The 19908-nt window shown below is 46.7% G+C and overlaps 1 protein-coding gene across 2 annotated transcripts in view; it reads left to right on the top strand.

The window, feature by feature from the left end:
• MAP3K3 (mitogen-activated protein kinase kinase kinase 3) overlaps positions 1 to 16271 on the top strand; it is a 37293-nt gene extending 21022 nt beyond the window's left edge. For both annotated transcript variants that reach the window (XM_039564497.1, XM_039564499.1), the window contains exons 8-17: positions 315 to 448; positions 1283 to 1344; positions 2956 to 3023; positions 3254 to 3346; positions 4179 to 4370; positions 5935 to 6083; positions 7828 to 7959; positions 8646 to 8775; positions 9476 to 9653; positions 12179 to 16271. In XM_039564497.1, coding sequence (XP_039420431.1) covers positions 315 to 448; positions 1283 to 1344; positions 2956 to 3023; positions 3254 to 3346; positions 4179 to 4370; positions 5935 to 6083; positions 7828 to 7959; positions 8646 to 8775; positions 9476 to 9653; positions 12179 to 12407 — 1367 coding nt within the window. In that variant the 3' untranslated portion in view covers positions 12408 to 16271. The remainder of the gene's footprint in view (positions 1 to 314; positions 449 to 1282; positions 1345 to 2955; positions 3024 to 3253; positions 3347 to 4178; positions 4371 to 5934; positions 6084 to 7827; positions 7960 to 8645; positions 8776 to 9475; positions 9654 to 12178) is intronic.
• The last annotated feature ends 3637 nt before the right edge of the window (positions 16272 to 19908 follow it).

Genomic DNA, 19908 nt, shown 5'->3' with positions numbered 1-19908 from the left:
ATGCCCAAAAGCCAGGGATTCCTGGAATCCCGCCTTCCCTGAGGTGCTGAAATTATGCTCAGGAAGCTGAGCAGAAGAGGTTAGAAAAAGGTGTCTGCTTTGTCAGGGGCTTCAGCATCAACCATGTAGCTTCTAAAACATCAGTACAGGTGCACATCAGACAATTTGGCTTTCCTGGTTCCACATCAGTCCAGACCGTAGGGCTCACTCTGGAATTCCTGTGGTCACAGAGGTTCGGTGTTAGAGGAGGTGCCTGGGCTTTGTTACACGGGCAGTGTCAGCCAGCAGCAGTGTCAGCCCTGTCCTTGTCCCAGGTTCGCAGAGCACGGGCCGGAGCTCGCCTCCGCCCGGGTACGTGCCGGAGCGGCAGCAGCGCATCGCCCGCCAGGGCTCCTACACCAGCATCAACAGCGAGGGCGAGTTCATCCCAGAGACCAGCGAGCAGTGTGTGAGTATGAGCATCAGGGTGCAACCTGAGTCCAGCTGTTAAGGGATTCTGCTGGGATCTGGGCCCTCTTTTTCTTTCCCAAATATTCACTGGTTGTAGTTGCATCAACACCATTAGGTGGTGAGGCACAGGTTGTCCAGAAAGGTGTGGCTGCCCCATCCCTGGAAGTGTCCAGGGGCAACCTTGGAGAGCCTGGTCTAGTGGAAGGTGTCCCTGCCCATGGCAGGGAGTGGAATTGGATGATCCCTAAGGTCCTTTCCAACCCAAATCATTCTGGGATTCTAAAAGGTGCTGCTTTGTGCATTTGAACAGCTTCAAATTGTAGCTGTGTGAGTTCAAAGCCTTTGTTGGGCTGCCAGAAGCAGTTGCCTGTTCTGGGCATTGCCCGTCCACCTCTGACTGAGCAGTTTTGGTGCTGTCACACGTGTGACAAGGTTTCCTATTACCACATTTGTGTGACCCTCTTGCTTTTGAAACTCTGCTCTCCATTCAAAAAACTGGGAAGTGAGGCCAAAGGGCAACTTGCAGGTGGAGGCAGCAGCACCAGCAGAGACTGTTCCTGGAGCCAGTTGGAATCAAAATGCAGCACAAGGCTGGCTAAAGCTTGCATTTTTCACAGCAGAGTCCTTCAACAACTAAAGCAGTGCCTCAAATTTTATATTAACCTAATTTTTGTGGGAGATAAAGGAAAATTGTACATTTAAGTAGGCTTAGACTCCCTTCTTCAGCTCAATGTCCTGTGGGCAGGCAGTCGTGGGCTCTGCTCCTCTGGCACAGCCTCTCCTGGGCCCTGGACTGCACTGATGTTGCTGTGTGCTTTCTTGTGTGTTGCAGATGCTGGACCCTCTAAGCAGTGCTGAAAACTCAGTGTCAGGAAGCTGCCAGTCCTTGGACAGGTGAGCGGACAGGTACAAATGTACAAACTGGTGAGAACGTGCATGCTTAGATGGAAGTGCCAGTTGTACTTACCTGACTTCCTACCTATATTTGTATTTCTTAAAGAATACAGTTTAAGAATACAATTCTTAAAGAATTTCTTCCTGCCTACAGTGTATTTCTTAAAGAGCATTGACTGTGTCTTAAGGCTGTGTTATTTTCTGGCACAACCACAGACCAACAAACTGGTGCTTCAGTGGCTTTATGTTATAAATACAAAATTCTGAAGCGAGCAGCCTGTGTGGAGCCGCCTCTCTGAGAACATCTGGCTGCAGGGTATTTAAATCTCTTTTAGACAAGGCTCTACTTGTTCATTTAAAAAATGAAACAACATAAAAAAAATACCCCAAACTATTTTAAGGTTACAGAAATAGATCATTGCACTAGATTGCTCTGTTCTGCGAGATACAAAATGAATTCCAGAGGTAAACAGGGCTCTTTCTTTGATGAAGAGTTTGTCATAGGTTGATGCTCCAGATCTTTTTCTTCCCTTTCTTTGCTGACGGTGTTGCTTGAGGTGCTGGTGGGCAGCCAGAGGTTCTATTAACTTGAATAGCAACTGTGGCTTCCCAGCACCTGTAATATTGCACTTCAGCGTGTTTTTAAGATTCCTTCAAGCTCATTCCTGTAGGTACCATATGCTTTTATGTCAAGCACTTGAGGTATGGATTTGTAGTTGTTCACTTCCTCCCGTTTCTGGAATCACAAGGAAGCACTTACAGTTAACTCTGTGTGTGCATGCATTTATTTACTGAGGGAGCGTTGCTGATTTGTTACCTTTCTCTCCCCTTTCTCTGCCCTTACGGAAGGAGGAGAGGAAATAAAAAGCCTTCCTGGTTATTTGTTGTAGGAGTGGGCATCATCTGGGGAAGCTGCTGTTCTTTGTGTGATGGGAATCTCCTTTGGAGTCTAAAAGCTGTATCAGGCTGCTCCACGTATGCTGGGTAACAAAAAAAGGTGCCAAGAGCACAGCTTTGGCACAGATTGAGTTTGTGTAATCTCTTAAGAGAGGTTAAAGACCTTGTGCCAAGTAAGGGGCCATACTTAGGCTTTGTGGAGGAGCTCTGCTTGCTGGGGAGAAACATGAGGGTTGGAAATGGGATTGTTTGTGTGTGTAAGCTCATCTGCTGCTGGAGAGAGGAAAGTGCGCCCAAGTTTTCACGAGAGGAGTTCTTGCCCCTTGTGATGAGTCAGAGGGGCAGGGATCTCCATTCTTTACTGCCCTGTGAGCACTGCCCTGCAAGTGATACCTTGTTTTCCTCTTCCTCTCAGCCTTGGTTTTAGCCTTCCACTTCTCATGTCTGAAGGAATCACTGAGTCTTGTACCACAGACTGGGGAAACACTGAATAAATGGCTCAAACTGCACAGAAGGGCTGAGTACCCACACTGGGGAATAGTCTGGTTAGCTGGGGCCTTAGCCTGGCTTTAGCTTTGCAGGCGCAGTGTGAAATCTTTGCAGGGACAGGGATTTGAGAACCCAGTGTTCAAATGTATTTGCTTATATTTAAAGCCCTTGTAGGTTTTGCTCTGGTAGACAGCAAAACTTATTCTTGCCTTCTTTCTCTAATAGTCCTTCTTTTCGGAAGTCCCGGATGTCAAGGGCACAAAGCTTTCCTGATAATAGACAGGAGTTCTCAGGTATGTCTTTGGTACAAAGGTTATTTGATCCAGACATTTTCTGCTCTTGGCTGGCCGCCCTCCCTGCTTGCTGGGATTGTATAAATAGAAGAACTGGGGCTGTGTTGATGGAAAAGCTATGGAAGTTATTTATTGCCTCTTCCTAAAAACCTGCTGTTACAGGAAAATTCTATGATTAGAAGTTATATTTTTTGAAGGAACCTCACTTTTGTCTTTGCTTCTCCTTCCAGACCGTGAGAATCAGCTCTACGACAAAGCAGGCAAAGGTGGGACCTACCCCCGGCGCTACAACGTCTCCATGCAGCACAAGGACTACAACGATGGTGAGTTGGTCTCAGACCTCCCATTCTGGGCTGGAAAAAGAAGGTGAGGCAATGGCAACCCCTACACGTGAGTGTAACTCCTAGCTGGAGAGCCTGGAAGTGCCCTGGTCCTTGCAGTTAGTGCTGGGCTTGTGCATGATGCCACATTTTCATGGAAACCCATGATGGTTGTTTGTAATTCTTTGTTTACTTTGTAATTCATTGTTTACTTTGTCCTTTCTGGGGTTATCCAGGCTGAGTAGGGAGTTGTGGACATAGTTGTTAGACTTGGCCCTATATAAGCAGTTTCCTACCACAGAGATTCATTATGCTTTGCTAATTTGCATTGCAGACTTGCTTCTGGGTCTTTTAAATATAGCAGGGACTTAAAGAATTACATCTCTGCTCGTCAGATGGCTTTATGCAAATTAATCTCTCAAAATTTCATGAGGTGCAAGTTGGCACGATCTTTGTTTATGGTTTTTATTTGCAAGTCCAGGCACGTTATCTAGAAAGTCATTTTGTATGTAGTTGTTTACAAAACTTGGAGCTTGTGCTCAGAGCCTGTAAAGCAGATTTTTCCTTTGGAAGGTAAGTTTAGATCTTACAGCACTGAGGGCATTGCAAAGTGTTCTCTGCCTTCTGCTTTGGGAATGATCCAGAGCTGTACTGAGCTCAGGCAGCATCCGCCCTGAGGTGTTACATTTTTGCATCTCATCTGGTTGGCTGTAGATTCTGCTCCATGGGAACAGAGCAGGACATGGGATTTCTCCCCCTTCTCCCCGCTGCTCAACCCTCAGCCATTACCTTCCAGTTGCAAGCATTTATTTTAGAATGTTACCTTTTCCCCCAGGCCGGAGGACGTTTCCGCGGATACGGCGTCACCAAGGGAATCTTTTCACCTTGGTGCCTTCGAGTCGTTCCCTGAGCACCAACGGGGAGAACCTGGGCCTGGCCCTGCAGTACCTGGACCCCCGGGGCCGCCTCCGCAGCGCCGACAGCGAAAACGCGCTGGGAGTGCAGGAGAGGAACATTCCCACCAAATGTAGGCACTCACTGGCTAACGGGGGAAATGCTCCCAGGTTGTGGGCAAGGAAGGCTCTCAGGGTCCCAATACATTGCCATAACCTGGCTTTAACGAGCCGTTAGAACTGCGTCGTTCCCTGGCTCTGCTTTGAGACTTGTTTATCACACCCACAGGACAAGTCTTTCGCTTCTCAGATTTCTTCTGGGAGCTGGCCTTTGCTTTAGAAAGCATTGCAAATTCAGCTAAGAAGTAAAAAAAAACTTGCTTGATCTAGATGATCTACAGGGTTCTTAAAACAGTCAGACAAGCTTGTTTATTTTCTTGCTACATTAACAGTTGCAGTCAGGCTTTTGGGTTACAGTTATTCTACTAGCTGAGAGCTGTATGTATTTCACTTGCTCCTTAGTGAAGGGTTTACTTCTGTATTAATGGCATCCTTGAGTTGTTTTGTTGGACAACTTTCTGTTATTAAAAAAAAAAAAGAGATGGAACATAAGTTGTTATCGGTGAACTTCAGATATCCCATACAGTAATTTAAGGATTAAAATGAAGAGTAAGCTGGTAGCAGAGTAAGGAACACACTAAAATACCAACTGGCAGTAAATCTGATTGAATTAGACATGGCAAAGCTAATCTCTCAGCTCTTCTGTATTTTCGCACTGTCCAGATGGCTGGTTCCTGTCTTTGTTTTTAGAGTTTTTTGTTAGATACAACTGCACTGCAGGAATCTGGTCATGTTGCTTTCAAAGTTGGAGCTAAAGGACTGGTCTTTGAGTAATATGCTTTGGGATTAAGGGCGGTCTGAAAAACTGGGCTCAGGTATTAATCTCTGGGTCAGGAGACTGCTGCTTATGGAATGTGAGGATTCCTAATGCCCTGGGGATGGAGCCTCCTGCTGGGCTCTTGGAGATGCTGCTTTACCTGGGTCTCATGGATATTTTTATCAGGTCTGACTGTTCAGCAGGTAAAGAAGATACCTGTGCTAACATGGCCCCTACTTTATCAATCTCTAGTAGGGAATTATGACTTCTAATCTTTCTGGTTAGAGGGAGCCTTGCAGTGAAATCCTTCCCACAGAAGCAACCCCAAGCTAGCTTGGCAAAGAAACTCAGAATAATGTCCTTCAAGTTGTCCCAGAAGCTTAAGTCATTCCCAGCTGGCTGGGATTGATTTAGCAAGGCTGATCCAGCTCTTCTTCATCTGATGCATGTGATAACTACAGATCAGGGGTTGGAAGCTGCTGTTCAATTGCTGCATCATCTCTTAAGGCAGTGATTTTGTAGAATCCACCTGCTGGTGGAATGAAATTTCCCCAATCCCATTGAATAACTTGTCTGTAAAACACGTTTGCAAAATGTTTTGTGGTGCCATTTTAATGGGACACCAGTCAGCAGATCCTGAGAGTCTGGGCGGTTGGATTCTGTTCAGAGCTCTGCCACTAACTCCTTACTCTGGGAGAGCACCTCATTCGACTACAGAACACCTGGTTCAATCCCAGTATGATGGAGATTGGTCCTTGAAAAGCCCATCTTTGTTTTAAAATAGTATAATGAAAAGAGAAATTATTGCTGTTCTCTTTTAGCTCCAAGTGCTCCAATAAACTGGCGCAGAGGAAAACTGCTGGGCCAGGGTGCCTTTGGCCGCGTGTATCTGTGCTACGACGTGGACACAGGCAGAGAACTTGCAGCTAAGCAGGTCCAGTTTGATCCAGAGAGCCCTGAAACGAGCAAGGTAATTCTTATCTCAGCTTCTAAAATCCTGTAAGATCCTGTACTATGTCTGTCTCCGTCTGTCCTTGAAAGCTGGCATCTTATTTAGTCATGTGGAGAAGAATAGGAGTCATTTAAAAATTACTTTTCTGTGTTATTAACTTCAGCCTGAAACTAAAATCCATTTTCTGGTTTCATTCTTGGCTCTCCCTTCTCAGCTTTTTGGTTTGTTGCCAGGTTACTTGAGGAATACTAGACTGCCCTGTGTTCCTGATTAGACATAGATGTGAATGAAACTAAACCCAGCAAGAGTAGAGGGGGTTTTTTTCTTTTTTGAACAAAAAAAGCTGCTTGCACATGCAAAACCCATTTCTGGGTTTATATGGTATACCCTGTATCAAGTGCATTAATTACCAATTTTCACTTCTGAGTTCTCTGTGTCCTTAAAACAAATTGAGTTGTGGGGTGTAAATTAATCAAGAAGAGTGATGTGACAACACTTTAGAGACAGTGGAGATGAGACGGGCACCTTGAAATTATGGGAGAGCACTCAACACCCTGCACAGGGGATAGAGCTGGAATGGCTTTTGGGTTCTTTGCTAGTGTTTTAACAGTGTACCAGTTTCCCAATATTGAACAAATTCACTTTGAGCTAGAATAACTGATCCACAAAGATTTAATTATTCTGATTTTATATGGGATATTGGTGCCAAGATATGTCCTAAATAGGGAAGTTCTACGATGTCTCTGTTGTAAATCAGACAGTAACTCTGAGCCAAGGAGGAACAGGCTGGAATATATTTTGAAGGCACTGAAACTCCAAACCTTAAACTATTATTTGGCCTGATTAAGCAGCTTCCTCTGGTTCCATGTGTCCCTACAACATCCACGTTCTTGCTCTAAGGTTCTTCATCCTCTTCCAGAGTAAGAGAGCTGAACCTGACACCTTCCCATGGCAGGGCTGGAAAGAGTTAAGTGGGACTAATTTGAGAGAAAACATTATTCCTTTTTCCATAAATCCTCATGCCTTTGATGTTCTTCCTGTTCAATCCCTGGATTCAGCAAAAACCTGATACTTTCTCTGAGCAGCAAATGTCTGTGATTCCATCTGAAGTTGTTGGATAACCTCTTTGCCTTTGCACTGTGATACCCTGTTGTCTGTGGCAAGAGCAAAGCAAAGGATCAGTTTCATGTGCAGAGCTGCAGATTCTTTGAAGTAAATAGGAGAGGAAGCTGTTTTTAGGGTTGATTCCAGTAAATCATCAGTGTGAATCAGAACAGAACTGGGTGACAGAAGCTTAGCAGCTCTCAGCACCTGTTGTTTTGCTCTCCAGTGGGTTGAGGTTCCAGTTCTGTAACTGTATTCAGAGCTGTTTCATAGTTAACACTCCCTGCCCTCAGCTTAGTGAGAGAAGTGAGGTTATACCTGTGTTGGTGAAGAATCCTTTCAGCCACCTGGGGTAAAGCCATGCAGCTGATGGAACCAAGGCAAGAAACAAAGTTTTTCTGGTACTAAATCCATGTGTGATACTGCCTGTGTTCTATGAGAGCTTCCACACCAACACTTACCTGCTGATAATACAGTAAAAATGAACAGGAAGCCCTGGTAATGTTTGCCTTTTCTTAGAAGCAGATAAACCGATGTCATGGATTACACTTTTCAGTGTAGTAGTGGTCTCATCCTGCCAGTGACATGACAATTATTTTTTATATTTATGATATATTTCCTGGGGCTGCAATCTTATTTTCTCCTTCAACATCCATAGGAAGTGAGTGCGCTGGAGTGTGAAATTCAGCTGCTGAAGAACCTCCAGCACGAACGTATTGTGCAGTATTACGGCTGCTTAAGGGATCGAGCAGAGAAGACCTTGACCATCTTCATGGAGTACATGCCAGGGGTAAGAGCAGCACAGTCAGGGATCAGAAAGGGAGATGGCTGGGTTTGTTAATTGATTTATTAATTGCTGTGATCCCCCTAACCATGTCATCCACCTCAGACCCTCTTAGGGCTGCGCCTTCTCACGCCGGCTCATAATGCCACCACTGTCATTTTATTTATGTCCAAATAACCTCTTTGGTTTTTTTCCTTAAGTGTCTTGTACTTGAAATTATTCTTTTTATTCTATATTCTCTTCAATAGTCACTAAAGGCAGTTCTTTTCTTCAGTCTTAATTTGTTCTACCAAAGTACTTCAAAGGACTTGGGCCAACATGTAAATGCTGGTAACTGAATTAGCAGAATCATGGTACAGCAAGTGAGGCTAAAACTGACTCTCCAAAAAGGGAGGCTTTTCACCCAGATCAGTCTGCTTAACTATTTTATTGCTTGTCTTCACAACCAGTTGTACCAGCAGACAGAACCTCCTTAAGCTGTTTTTGCCTTGAAGCCTGTCCTTATTGTTCTTAAAAAGGGCTTCTTAAGGCCAGATGCTCAGAGAGCCTCCCAGAAAGGCTTCAGCAGAGGCCAGAGTTCGTTGCTGGGCCAGTTGGGTGTCTAACACCCAGGGCTTGTGGGAATTGAGTGGACACTGCAGGAGTTGTGCTTTGTCACTTCTTTGCCAATTCCTTCTGTCTGCTTTTTACAGGGGTCAGTGAAAGACCAGCTGAAGGCATATGGAGCCCTCACGGAAAACGTCACCCGGAAATACACCCGGCAGATCCTCGAGGGCGTCTCGTACCTTCACAGCAACATGATTGTGCACAGGGACATAAAGGGTGAGAGCAGTGGGCAAGGGGAAAGAACTTTCCCAGCACAAGTGCACTCAATTTGAGAGCAGAAGGGTTTCACGTGGGCACGTACCAGATAATGGCAGCAATGGGGTTCTTGGTCTCATTGCAGCTTTGGGGGAGGAATTGGTTTTGGTGTCTAAACCTCAGTTTGTGTCCACATAAAAGCTAAGCTCTAAAGTTTGCTTTTTCCCTGGTGCTTCGTGTTCAGGACCTCTGACCAAGTAAAGTGGAGATTGACTTGTTTATTGTAGGAGTTCAAAGCGGTTTAATCGGCTACATCTGTTACCCAGCTGACCAGAAAGCAGTGCTTGCACTCACCAAAGCAGCATCCCAATAAAATCCTCTACACAACTCTGTTCTCTCTCAGCCTGTGGCCTGGGGGCCCTGCTAGGCTGGCTGAGCTGTTTACAGGCACTGTAACAATGCTGATGCTGACTCAGCTCTCATTTCCCTCCTTCACTTCCTTGTGTTTTTCCCTGAAGTTTTTCCCATTTACAGCCATTAGCAATTGGCTTGTCTACAGCCTGAATTAAAGAAATGATGTTTAGCAGGTCACCTGAGGCTTAATGGGGAAAGAGCCATACCATGAGCACGGGTATTTGGGGTTGGATATCGTTCTCTAGGCTGTGGATCCAACAGCTGGATTGCATGAAAACAGCTGTCTTCGTTTTTTGTTTCTGTCCAGGTGCCAATATTCTCCGTGACTCTGCTGGGAATGTGAAGCTTGGGGACTTTGGGGCCAGCAAACGGCTGCAGACAATCTGTATGTCTGGGACAGGCATCCGCTCTGTCACGGGCACTCCGTACTGGATGAGCCCGGAGGTGATCAGCGGGGAAGGCTACGGGAGGAAGGCGGATGTGTGGTGAGCCTTTAACTTGCTGTCCATACATCACTGCACAGCTCTCCTGGAGCCAGATAAGACAGCACCTTCTGTCATCTTGTCTGGATGAAAAGTTTTAGGAGAATCGAAGTCACTGATTTGAACTCAAGACATGATCTTCTGCGGGCTGTATTTCGCAGTGTTAACACCTAACTACTCATTTGGTTTTTCAGGAGCAGTTTTAGTTTTTCAGAAACAGTTTCCACTCATTCCTTCCTCACACTGATAGCTGTTCTTTTGCTTTCTGGCTGGTGCAATGTTTTCATCCTTCTTGTGCTCTCAAGCACTTGGTGGAATTCTTGGGGGTGTCCTGTGCAGGGCCAGGAATTGGGATCGTGATCCTTGTGGGTCCCTGCCAACTTAGGATATTCTGTGGTTCTATGATATCCCTTAGAAGAGCAACTGAAGGTTGTTTAGGGAGAGTCCATTCATTTAGTTATAAAATGAGAGTTATGCTTAAAATGTACTGGAAATTAGTAGAATTTTAGCCTTAAAGGAAAGATGCCCAAACCTGGAACAACAGAAAAGATCCAGATGATCTGCATGAATGGAAACTGTAGCTGTGCTATTATTGGCATAGCTAAGGAATAGCCTCTATCAAAAGAGCAAAATGGTCCTGTGCCAAAATGTTAATTTTGGAGGCCTTAAAAAGGTGAGATTATAAAACTTAAGTAAGCAACAGGGACAAAAGGTCTGGTTGTGCCTCCACAGTAAAGCAAGGCCTGTTTCCTGTCCAAGCAGCGAGTGGAAACACAGCTGAAAATGTCTCGTCTGCAAAGGGTTAAGTCCTGCAGACTCTCCCAGTTGAGATGCTTGGGGAGAGAGTGAAGCACGTGCCCTTCCCCCTGGGTTGGTGCAGTTGTGGATTTCCTCTTGGTGCTGACATTGGTCCATTCCCATCAAAGAGTCGCTGCCGTTGGCCAGGCTCCAGTTCCTACAATCCCAGTCATTATTTCGGGGGGTCAGAATTTTCCAGTGCAGCGCTGGTCCCAGGGTGGATATGTATGGCCCAGAGGCTCAGAAACGTAACAAATCCGTCCACCTGGCTCTGTGCCACTGCTGCAGGCCCCTCTCCAGTTTTCTTTTTCCTAAATAGCAGAATATGTTAGCTATTTGTTATTGCTGGAGTGACTTGACATGAAAAACATTCCTGCTGTTTGCTGAATATCTTAAAGAAACCGGATCTGCTTAAACGGTATAAATCAGTCTAAACAATAATATATCCCTGCTTGCTTTTGAGCAAGCCCCCAGCACTTCAGCACACATGGTTTGCATTTTCTGTACTCTCTTCTAGTAAGTCTGAAATGGCTGGAAAACTGTAAAATTTTCACGTTGGATTTTAAACCTTGTCGAGAAATCAGTTCTTGCATATTCACTGCATTTAATTCCTTTCCTTCCTTGTCTTGGCAATTGATGCAAGTCTGCCTCTCAACATGTCTTTTCCTTGCTTTTCACCTCAAAAGAAGGTTTAGTTTTAAGGTAGAGGAGGCAGTTTTGCCTTTTTAATGGAAGATGTGATAAAAACACAGGATTGGATATTAAAAATTCACTAATGGCTTTTACTTAATCTGTGGCTTGGAGGAAGCAATTAATCCTTTTTGAATAAAGCCCTATCAGTGCAGTGCCACAGAAACCATCTTCCCTGGGAAGGTGCTGGAGTCACGTTGCCTCAGAAAGGTGGCTCAGCCCTGTCCCCAGAATCACGTCCCCTGAGGTAGCCTGCAGAGCCCCATTAACTTTACAAGGAGTTTTTCCTTAAGGTAATGATGCATCTGTCCCACAGGGATTTAACTTACTGCCTTCCCAGTTTGGAACTGTTACAACTTCAATTATTTTTTGACTGATGCTTGGTTTCTTGTGAAGTGGAGATATTATTAGGTTGGCTTTTTCCCCAACGTGGGCATTTCGAGGCTGTGACTGAAAAGGGATTTTGCTGAAATGGCTTTGTGGGGTCAAGGAGCTCTGATTCACTGAACCTTGAGTGTTAAAAAGTCTGTTTTCTACCTTGCAACTCAGCAAGCTGAGCCTCTGAGCAACCTGGTCTAGTGGAAGGTGTCCCTGCCCATGGCAGGGGGTTGGAACAGGATGGGCTTTAAGGTCCCTTCAAACCCAAACCATCCTGTGATTCTCTAAGTGCCTTTGAGTTACAACAGTAGCAGCAGCACCTGAAAGTACCACCGAGGTCAAACGGTGCCTTCAGGGACGTTCCCACGGGCACCTCTTGTCCCCTGTTAACACAAATGTTTCCTGAGAGGAGAATTTGAGAGAGGACACACAGCACTTGCCAGGCAGTGGGACCGGCCCCCCTGACTCAGCACTTCCCTGCTCTCCTGGAAGGAAAAGCAGCTGTGGGCAGCTCTGGCTCCGAGTCGGGGCACGCGCGGGGTTTGCTGAGCACAATCCCCCCAGGAGCCATTTCCAGAGCTGGAGCTCGCTGGGGAGCTCTCCCTGAGCATGGGGCATTATTGGGTGAATTCTCATTTGGTTTTTCCTGTCTGCTTTCCCAGGAGCCTTGGCTGCACCGTGGTGGAAATGCTGACAGAGAAGCCCCCCTGGGCCGAGTACGAAGCCATGGCAGCGATCTTCAAAATCGCCACCCAGCCCACCAACCCCCAGCTCCCCTCCCACATATCAGAACATTGCCGGGACTTCCTAAAGCAGATCTTTGTGGAAGCCAGGCACAGACCCTCTGCTGAAGAGCTGCTCAGACACCAGTTTGCACAGCTCCAGTACTGAATTACCTCCCTTGCTCGCAGCTCCTGCCGGGCTTTCCGTGCCCTGTCTGGTCTAGTTGCAACAGCCCGTTGTGGTGCTGCATCTTCAAAATGCCAACTCAGCTAGGCCTAGTCCTTTGGGGAAGTTCTGCCAAGGAACTTTAGGGTCTGCTCTCGTGCCTGATTCCTTCGTTTGCTGGACTGATGTTCATCCTGCCGACAGCTGTCCAAGCAGAGCTACATTTTTGCCCCAAGTTACCTGGATGTGACATTGCAGCTGGCTGCGTGTTTTCTGCAGGCCCAGGAATGGGAATCTAACAAGCATCTCACTGGTTGAACATAGGAGAAAATCTGAACCCAAGTGGGAACTGGAAGAGCTCCACTCTTCAGCAAAACAGAAACATGCACCAGCCTCCAGACCAGCTCTGTCTGGGGGAGTTCCTGGTTTTCCCCTGCTGGGGCTCCAGAGGCGTGTCCAGTACCTGAATCCAGCAAAAAGCCATGTGTCATGGAGCATGTGCTCGCTATAGTGTGGTCTATTTTTCTTCTTGAGTATTCAGCATCTGAAGGTGTTCAGAAAATATTGATTCAAAAGTATGTGAATAGTGTTATTTTATAATGAACCCGTGGATTTGGGGCTGGGGGTGAGGGAGGTCTTTCCAGCTAAATGTCGGGATAATCATACAAGTTTCAGCAGAATGCAATCACTCCAGGGCCTGAGGAAAGAGCTCTCCCAATGATGTTGGAAAATCCGGAGCTAATTTCCAAGGTTTGATCTGTCCCAGCATTAAGACAGTGTCTGTCAGTTTGCATCGTACCAAACAAGTCTGTGCTCCTGCTTCTTCTCTCTGGGGCTGCTGGGTCCAAACAAAACCCCTCTGGATGGGAATTCTGCAGAATTCAGCTTCCTCCTGCATCTCTTTGGCTGGTAACTTTTTACCATCCTTTTAACCAAAGATAGTCCATCTGGTGCCCAGGAATTTACTTCGGAGTTTCTTTGAGCACATGGCCTAATGGAAAATTGAGGGTTTCTTGGGGAGAATTACCTGGACACTCATTCTTGTTGTGCACAGGAAGCTGGAATCAAGCTCAACCCTTCGCTGTGTGTTGTTGGTTTCACAGGTGTGTAAGTGGTCATTTAAGAGTTCCATAAAAATGTTATCACCTAACTTAAATGAGCTTTTGTGGGAGTCAAGTAAACAGGGAACCAGGGAAAACATTTGAAATGGGAGCAAATATCTAAAATTACCTGGAGATCCCCATGCAGGTACCAGGAAAATCTATCCCAGTGATTGTGCACTTCAAAGATATCACAAATCTGAGAACTGAGGTCCTGATGGCCTCAAATCCTTTATGCTGATTTGGGCACTGATAATCTTTATTTCACTCATGAAAGACCAGCAGTTTTTAAGTGCTGGGGATTCATGGAGTGGTTGTAAGTTATCTCTGAGAAGTGAAACTAAGAAAAGCAAATGTTACTTAACTAAAATATTGCTTTATAGGGCAACACTGAAGGTGTTCTGCTCTTGTATTGGAAGGTTCCACACACCTCCACTCTTCTCCCCCATAAAAATTTGAAAATTGTTTCATAATGCAATAAAATTAAGTTTTTAAGTGAATGCTAATAACAGGATAAAGCAAGTTTTAATGAAACCAATCTCCTTGAACACATGAAAAATACTGTGTTGAATTAAAAGAGGAAAAAAAACCCTAAAAGCCCCAACCAACAAAAAGTCCTGAAAAGCTTTGACAATATGAAGTGTTTTTTCTGTGCCAAACCCAGAGCAAAGTGTAACCAGTAAAAGCTGGTGTTGGTTTCCTTTCCAGTGCTCCCTGCACTACTCCAGTTGTGGGCACTTAGGGGATCCCTTTTATGAAAGCCTTTGTTCCATAATTTATTTAATTCTAGTGGGAGCACTTCTGTTGATCTTTTCCCCACCAGGAACTCAATTCCAGATTGTCCAGACCCTTGGCCTGACTTCTGGCATGCACTTCCCTGTTGCCATGAGGGGAAGCGAGGGTGTGATGCTCCCGCTCGGAGTTAGGGAGCTTTTCACACCACTTTGCTGGGAATGTGGGATCATCCCTGGAGTCTGGATGACAAAAGTAGGGGGGTCAGCACAGCTGGGGGCCCAGCTCTTCAAGCCTTGCAACCTAAATATACCAAAGATTAGAGTCTTCATCCACTACCCATCACTTGCAGGGGTCAGGAGCACGGTGACGTCTGCGGGGGTTTCCCTCTGTCCTTGGCTTGTCCTCACCAAATCCAGACCTTCTCCCGTGATCTTTCTCTTGCTGTCCCACACGCTGTGATCCGGGAGAGAACAGGGCATGAGGAAACAGCATAACTTCTGATGTGTCAAAGCAACTCAATCCTCAGGACCTCGTGGCTTTTACCTCACCTGCAGCACTGGAGGCGGTTCCAGAGCAGAGCAAGAGCACCCAGGACTGATGGGCTCGGTCCTGTCCCTGGAGCCCTCGGCCCTTCCCTGTGCTGGATGTGCCTCCTCTGTGCAAGTCCCTGCATTCCAGGCTGTAATGGGGGTAAATAACAGCTGTACAGTGACAGAGAACACGGGGCCAGCTTGGACGGGCGCGTCCGGCAGCCGCCCCAGCGCCACGCGTTCGGCACAGGAACAAGCCAAAGCATTACCTGTATGTTTGGAGATGCACTTTTATGAATGTAGTTTATATCGCTCTTTTTTAGCTCTTTTTACATCATGTAAACGGTGATGCCTCATACTTTTTTTTTTTATTTATATCGTAAAAGATCATATTTGGTGATTTTTATATATATCGACTGTTACAGGGTGGGGGGAGGTGGGGAAATAAATTTGACGCCTTTATGAATTTAAAAAGGAAAAAAAGCAGCTGGTTTTGCAGAGAATTTGCTGATGGTTTATAATGAGTAGAGCCAAGCCAAAATGCCTCTTTGTTTCCTCACAGCCCTCTTGATTACGGAAAAGGAAGATCTGGATTCCTGAGTCCACTGCTCCAATGAATAACTTGGGGCTGACATTGATACCATGGGCTTTTAACAGCCCTGGCAGCAAAAGAGTTTCAAGTGGACAGCAATGTAATTATACCTCAGAATTAAATTATGTCTGGCCTCTTTATCCTGGCAGACTAGGAAAAAACTGGGTATAAACTCATTTAGGGGAGAGTGGAGGAGGAGTGCCAGGCTGACAATAAGCTATTGTGTCGATTCCAATTGTCATGTTGGGTTTCCTCCTATTCCTTCCAGTGAGGGATATATAGGGAATATTGAGTATTGGGATCCCTGATGGAAGGTGCTGTAGAAATGGAGAATATCCTGTTTGACAAAGAATTTCTAATCATAGTCCCAGTATTGGGAAACAGTTAAAGCTAATCAGAAAAATGTCCAAGATTCCCATTGGAGAGGGACTTGGGGGAATTTGGCTGTCCCTGAGGTAGTTAGGAAACAAAGTAGTGACATTTTGGTCTTGGTGTGACGATTCTGTGCATTCCAGGTTATTTGCCTGTTCTCCAGAAAATCCCATCTTTGCCCATTCTAGTGGCAGTTAGGTTGCATCCATTTGGGTGGGGTTTGTGGAGTGGGGTTTTTTCCCCTAATTTGGAATAATATTCCACAGGACTTGAAGCTGCTCCAAAGAGTTCCCATTGCCAGCAGTTACCAACATAGACTGACCAAGAGGGAAAAGGTAGGTGTGCCAGGAGCAGTTCAAAAAGGAAGAAAAGGGTTTTGTTATCACCATAAGTGATGCAAAGCGGGGAGAAAGGGCTTTAACCTGAATTGTGCAGAAGACCTTGACCCAGTAGTCTCTATTTACAGACCGGGGGCTTGCAGTGCAAAGCCAGGCCAATGTATCATTTTATTTACAATAAAATTATCATTTATATGAAAGCCTGGTTTGGTGGTTGTCCTTTTAAAAAGCAAAAATTTGGAGAAGGAAAGCCTCTGGATTTCAGACAAGTGGAAGATACCATGAGCTCCCTTCCAGAAATGGAGCTTCCCAGCTGAACTGGAGCAATCTGGATGGTCTTGCATTGACTGTAGCAGTGATTTGGGGCAGAACAAGCTTTGCTGTCCCTGAGTAGGACAAGACAATGGGTAACCACATCTACAGATACTTTCAGGCTTTATTTTTTTTTCCAGCATGCTGTGTTAGGAACAGACAGAAATAGTGCTGCTATAAAATTCATCTGTTCTCCTTGCTGAAAGGCGGATTTTTTCCTCTTCGTGCAGCTTCTCTCTCCAGTGTCACTGTCACTTAATCAGTGTTTGGGTGCCACTCTGCGCTCACCACAAGCAGCCTCCAGTTGCCTTTTCCCAGGATGTAGCTGCTGTCAGTGAAACACTGAAATATTTGTCAGTGTAAAATGTGAACAGATCAGAAGAGGGGGGTTGACCAGCTGATCCAATAGAAACCCTGCACAGAACCAAGCATGTGTGTGACTCCTGGGGCTGTGCTAGCACAGATAAGAACCATCAAGTGCAGTTGTCTCAGAACAAAAATGTCTTGTGGAACCAGAATAAAGCACCTCCAGCTGCTTCCCAACACCCCCTTGTGTGCTAGAACCCACAGGTCCTGCCCTTGCCAAAGGAGGAACCTGGGAACTCTCTGTTACCTTCACTTTGAGGGTGATGCATCCCAAAGCTGATGCCTTTCTTCTCCTTTCCCCTCGGTGTGTTCAGTGGGATATTTGCTTGAGATTCTCATCTTGGCCTTGTCTGATGGTCAGGTTTCTCCTGGACTCTCCTCCTGGTCACCCCTCTCAAAAGAAAGTGGCTCCGTAGTAATTCTGCTTTCCATAAATACAGAGTGTGTATTCCTAACTGGAGTCGTCCCCACAGACCCACAAGGAACATCCAGTCCAGTTCCCAGCCCTGCACAGGACACTGCAAGAATCTCACCTGTAGTGTGGTGGTTGAGCAGGGGCTGGGAGAAGAAAATGTTTGGAGCCTTGGAGGTAGAAATTATCAGCCCCAAAACACTGACTAAAGCACAAAAGAAATGCAGCAAAGACCCTCAATTGTCTTTTTATTTCTGGTAATTTGTGCTATGAGTGTTTTATGGCCCAGGGGCAGGGGACTTAAGGTACATTTCCTCTCTAAATCCACTTCTGAAGCAAATAAAATACAAAGATCTCTACAGAGGTTGGCTGTACGGCTGTGGCTCTTTTGGGGTAGTAAAGTGTGAACCAGGAGCAGTGTCCTCTGGATTTCATACTGCTCAGGTGTGGGTGTATTGCTTATATCCAGCAATCTGCTCTCATGTCACTGGTTCTGCAGCTGAGCTCTGCCTGGTGCTATCTCATCCAGAACTGGACATCTGGATGGTATGGATGTGTATGGATTTATATGGATTCATACTGATTTTTCTTTTTCCCCAAACAGCTTTTGTTACATGACTGGCTTGGATTCTTATGTTCTGGAAAATGTCCTTCCCTGGGCTGGAGGGCAGGTTGGTGCTGAGCCCCGTGCTCGTGTGGAAGCACAAAAGGAAGGTGTGGGGGGTGTGATATGCAGGGTGTTGATCATCAGTCATTTGTTTCTTGGGTGGCAAGAGCAGCTCTGCCCTCCGAGAGGAGGAATTGCAGGTGGCTCTGGGCTGTTTTCCGTGCTCTGCTCCAAGTCAGGGATTGTTCTTGTGCTGCCACTGCCCTCAAGCTCTTGCTGCATCCACCTGGAACCCCCGGGAGCTGTGGCATCCCCGGCTGTGGCTGCAGCTTGTGCTGCTTCTCTGGCTCCTCTGCTGGCAATATCCTCCCGTGGAGCTGCTGCTGTATTGCTTTCACTGTGCCCCCAACAAGGAGCCAAAATAGTTCATCACAACCAAATGCAAAATGTGCAGCATCCTCGAGAGGGTTGCAGGCAGAACTGATCTCCCAGCTCCTGCTTCTCTTGCCAGATGCTGCAGAATTCTCTGACACCTTCTGTGCCCGTAGCTCTTGGCTTGTTCAGCTGGAGTAGACTGAGGTCAGACCTCACCAGGGGCCACAGCTCCTCCCGAGGGGCAGCTCCAATCTCTGCTTTCGTGACCAGGGACAGGACCCAGGGAAGGATGGGTGGAGAATGGCCTTTAGATAAAATCTCAAATTTCAATTTGGAGGAGGGAAGGAAAGATACAATTTCATTACTTTTCTGGGTTAATGGTCTCTTTCTAACTGAAAACCCAGCCTTTAAAACCTGGGGGTTTCACACTTCCCTACCCCCAAAATCATCTGGTATTGTTAAAATGCTGCTCATCTCGCTGTGCAGCAGCCTGGGAGCTGAGGGAATCGGGAAGTGAGGCCAGCGAGAGGCAGGAAGCAGAACCAAGGGCTCCGCTTTCATTTTCTGAGCATTCTGAGGAAGGAAGGGGCCGGGGAAGGGGCCCCAAGCCTGCAGCATCACGAGCCCCTTGGCAAGGGCTGCTCAGGGGTGGCTTTTTTTAGGATGTAAATCTGCCACCTGCATGTTGGTGTGAAGGGGGTTGGCAGCACCTGCGTGGTGGGGACAGTCAAAGCTCTTGGTGAGGCTGAATCCCCCTGGGACCCTTGCCAGGGTCTGTGTGCAGTCCCTGGTGGTGGCTGTGTCCCCAGGCCATCCCCACCCAGGAGCCCCTTTAAAAGCCCTTCAGTAAAAAGGAGAAATAACTTGGCCAACATCAGGCTCCTCTGGTCATCCAGCAGGTGCTGTCCCCAAAATCAGATGTCACTGTGACCGTGAGACATCTCCGCTGTGGAGCTGCTGACTGGCTGTGGCTGCACACCCTGAGCCCCCGAAGGGCTGTGCTGAGCAGGGGGAGCACCACAGAGACCAGGGTTAATAGCACATCTCTATTTGTGCCATCTCTTCCTCCTCTGGACTACCCATCCCCATCTTTCTCCCTCTTCCCTCTTTATCTCCTGTTTCCATGGCTGTGTCTGGGTTCTCCCAGACAGGATGTGCTCAGCAGAGCTGATGGTATCAGTCAGGGATGGAACAGGGGCTCTTTCTGTTGCTATCACGGCCTGTTGCTCTATGTAGAGGCTCAGAAAAGCTCAGTTCCTGTAGAATTTGAAAGACATGGGGTTCCTGAGCACAGCTGTGCAAAGTGTGTGTGGAGGAAAGAGGTAAGTAATAATTAAAACCAGACTCACCCACTTTCCCTGGTTTTCCTGCATTTGTCTCTGCAGCCTGGCAGGGCTTGCTGGGATCATTAATTTGTATGGACTGTGCTGTCCAAACCAGGGCATTGGATATGGGGTGGACCCAAGCCAGACCTGTGTGGCACCAGCCAGCCCAGCACTGATGCCCATCCTGCCCCAGCAGAGTCACTGAGGCAGGGACAGGGCACGATGGCCACTGCTGCGGAGGGGAGAGAGTGAGACATATCAGAGCAAAGGGGTGGATTTAATCCTGGGGGATCCACAGGCCAGTGAATTCCCTTTGAGGGTGGTCTGGGCTCCATTCGGCAGCTGGTGGAAGGTTCCAGCTGGGCTGTGCAGCTCGCAGGGCAACACTGATGTGGAATTTGAAATCCTGGTTCGGGTCCCAAAAAATTGGGGGCCCCAGA

This window comes from Corvus cornix, chromosome 23, assembly GCF_000738735.6.
Source record: "Corvus cornix cornix isolate S_Up_H32 chromosome 23, ASM73873v5, whole genome shotgun sequence".
Taxonomy (NCBI): Eukaryota; Metazoa; Chordata; class Aves; order Passeriformes; family Corvidae; genus Corvus; species Corvus cornix.
The sequence above is the reverse complement of the archived record's forward strand: the minus strand, read 5'-3'. Positions and strand labels throughout refer to the sequence as shown.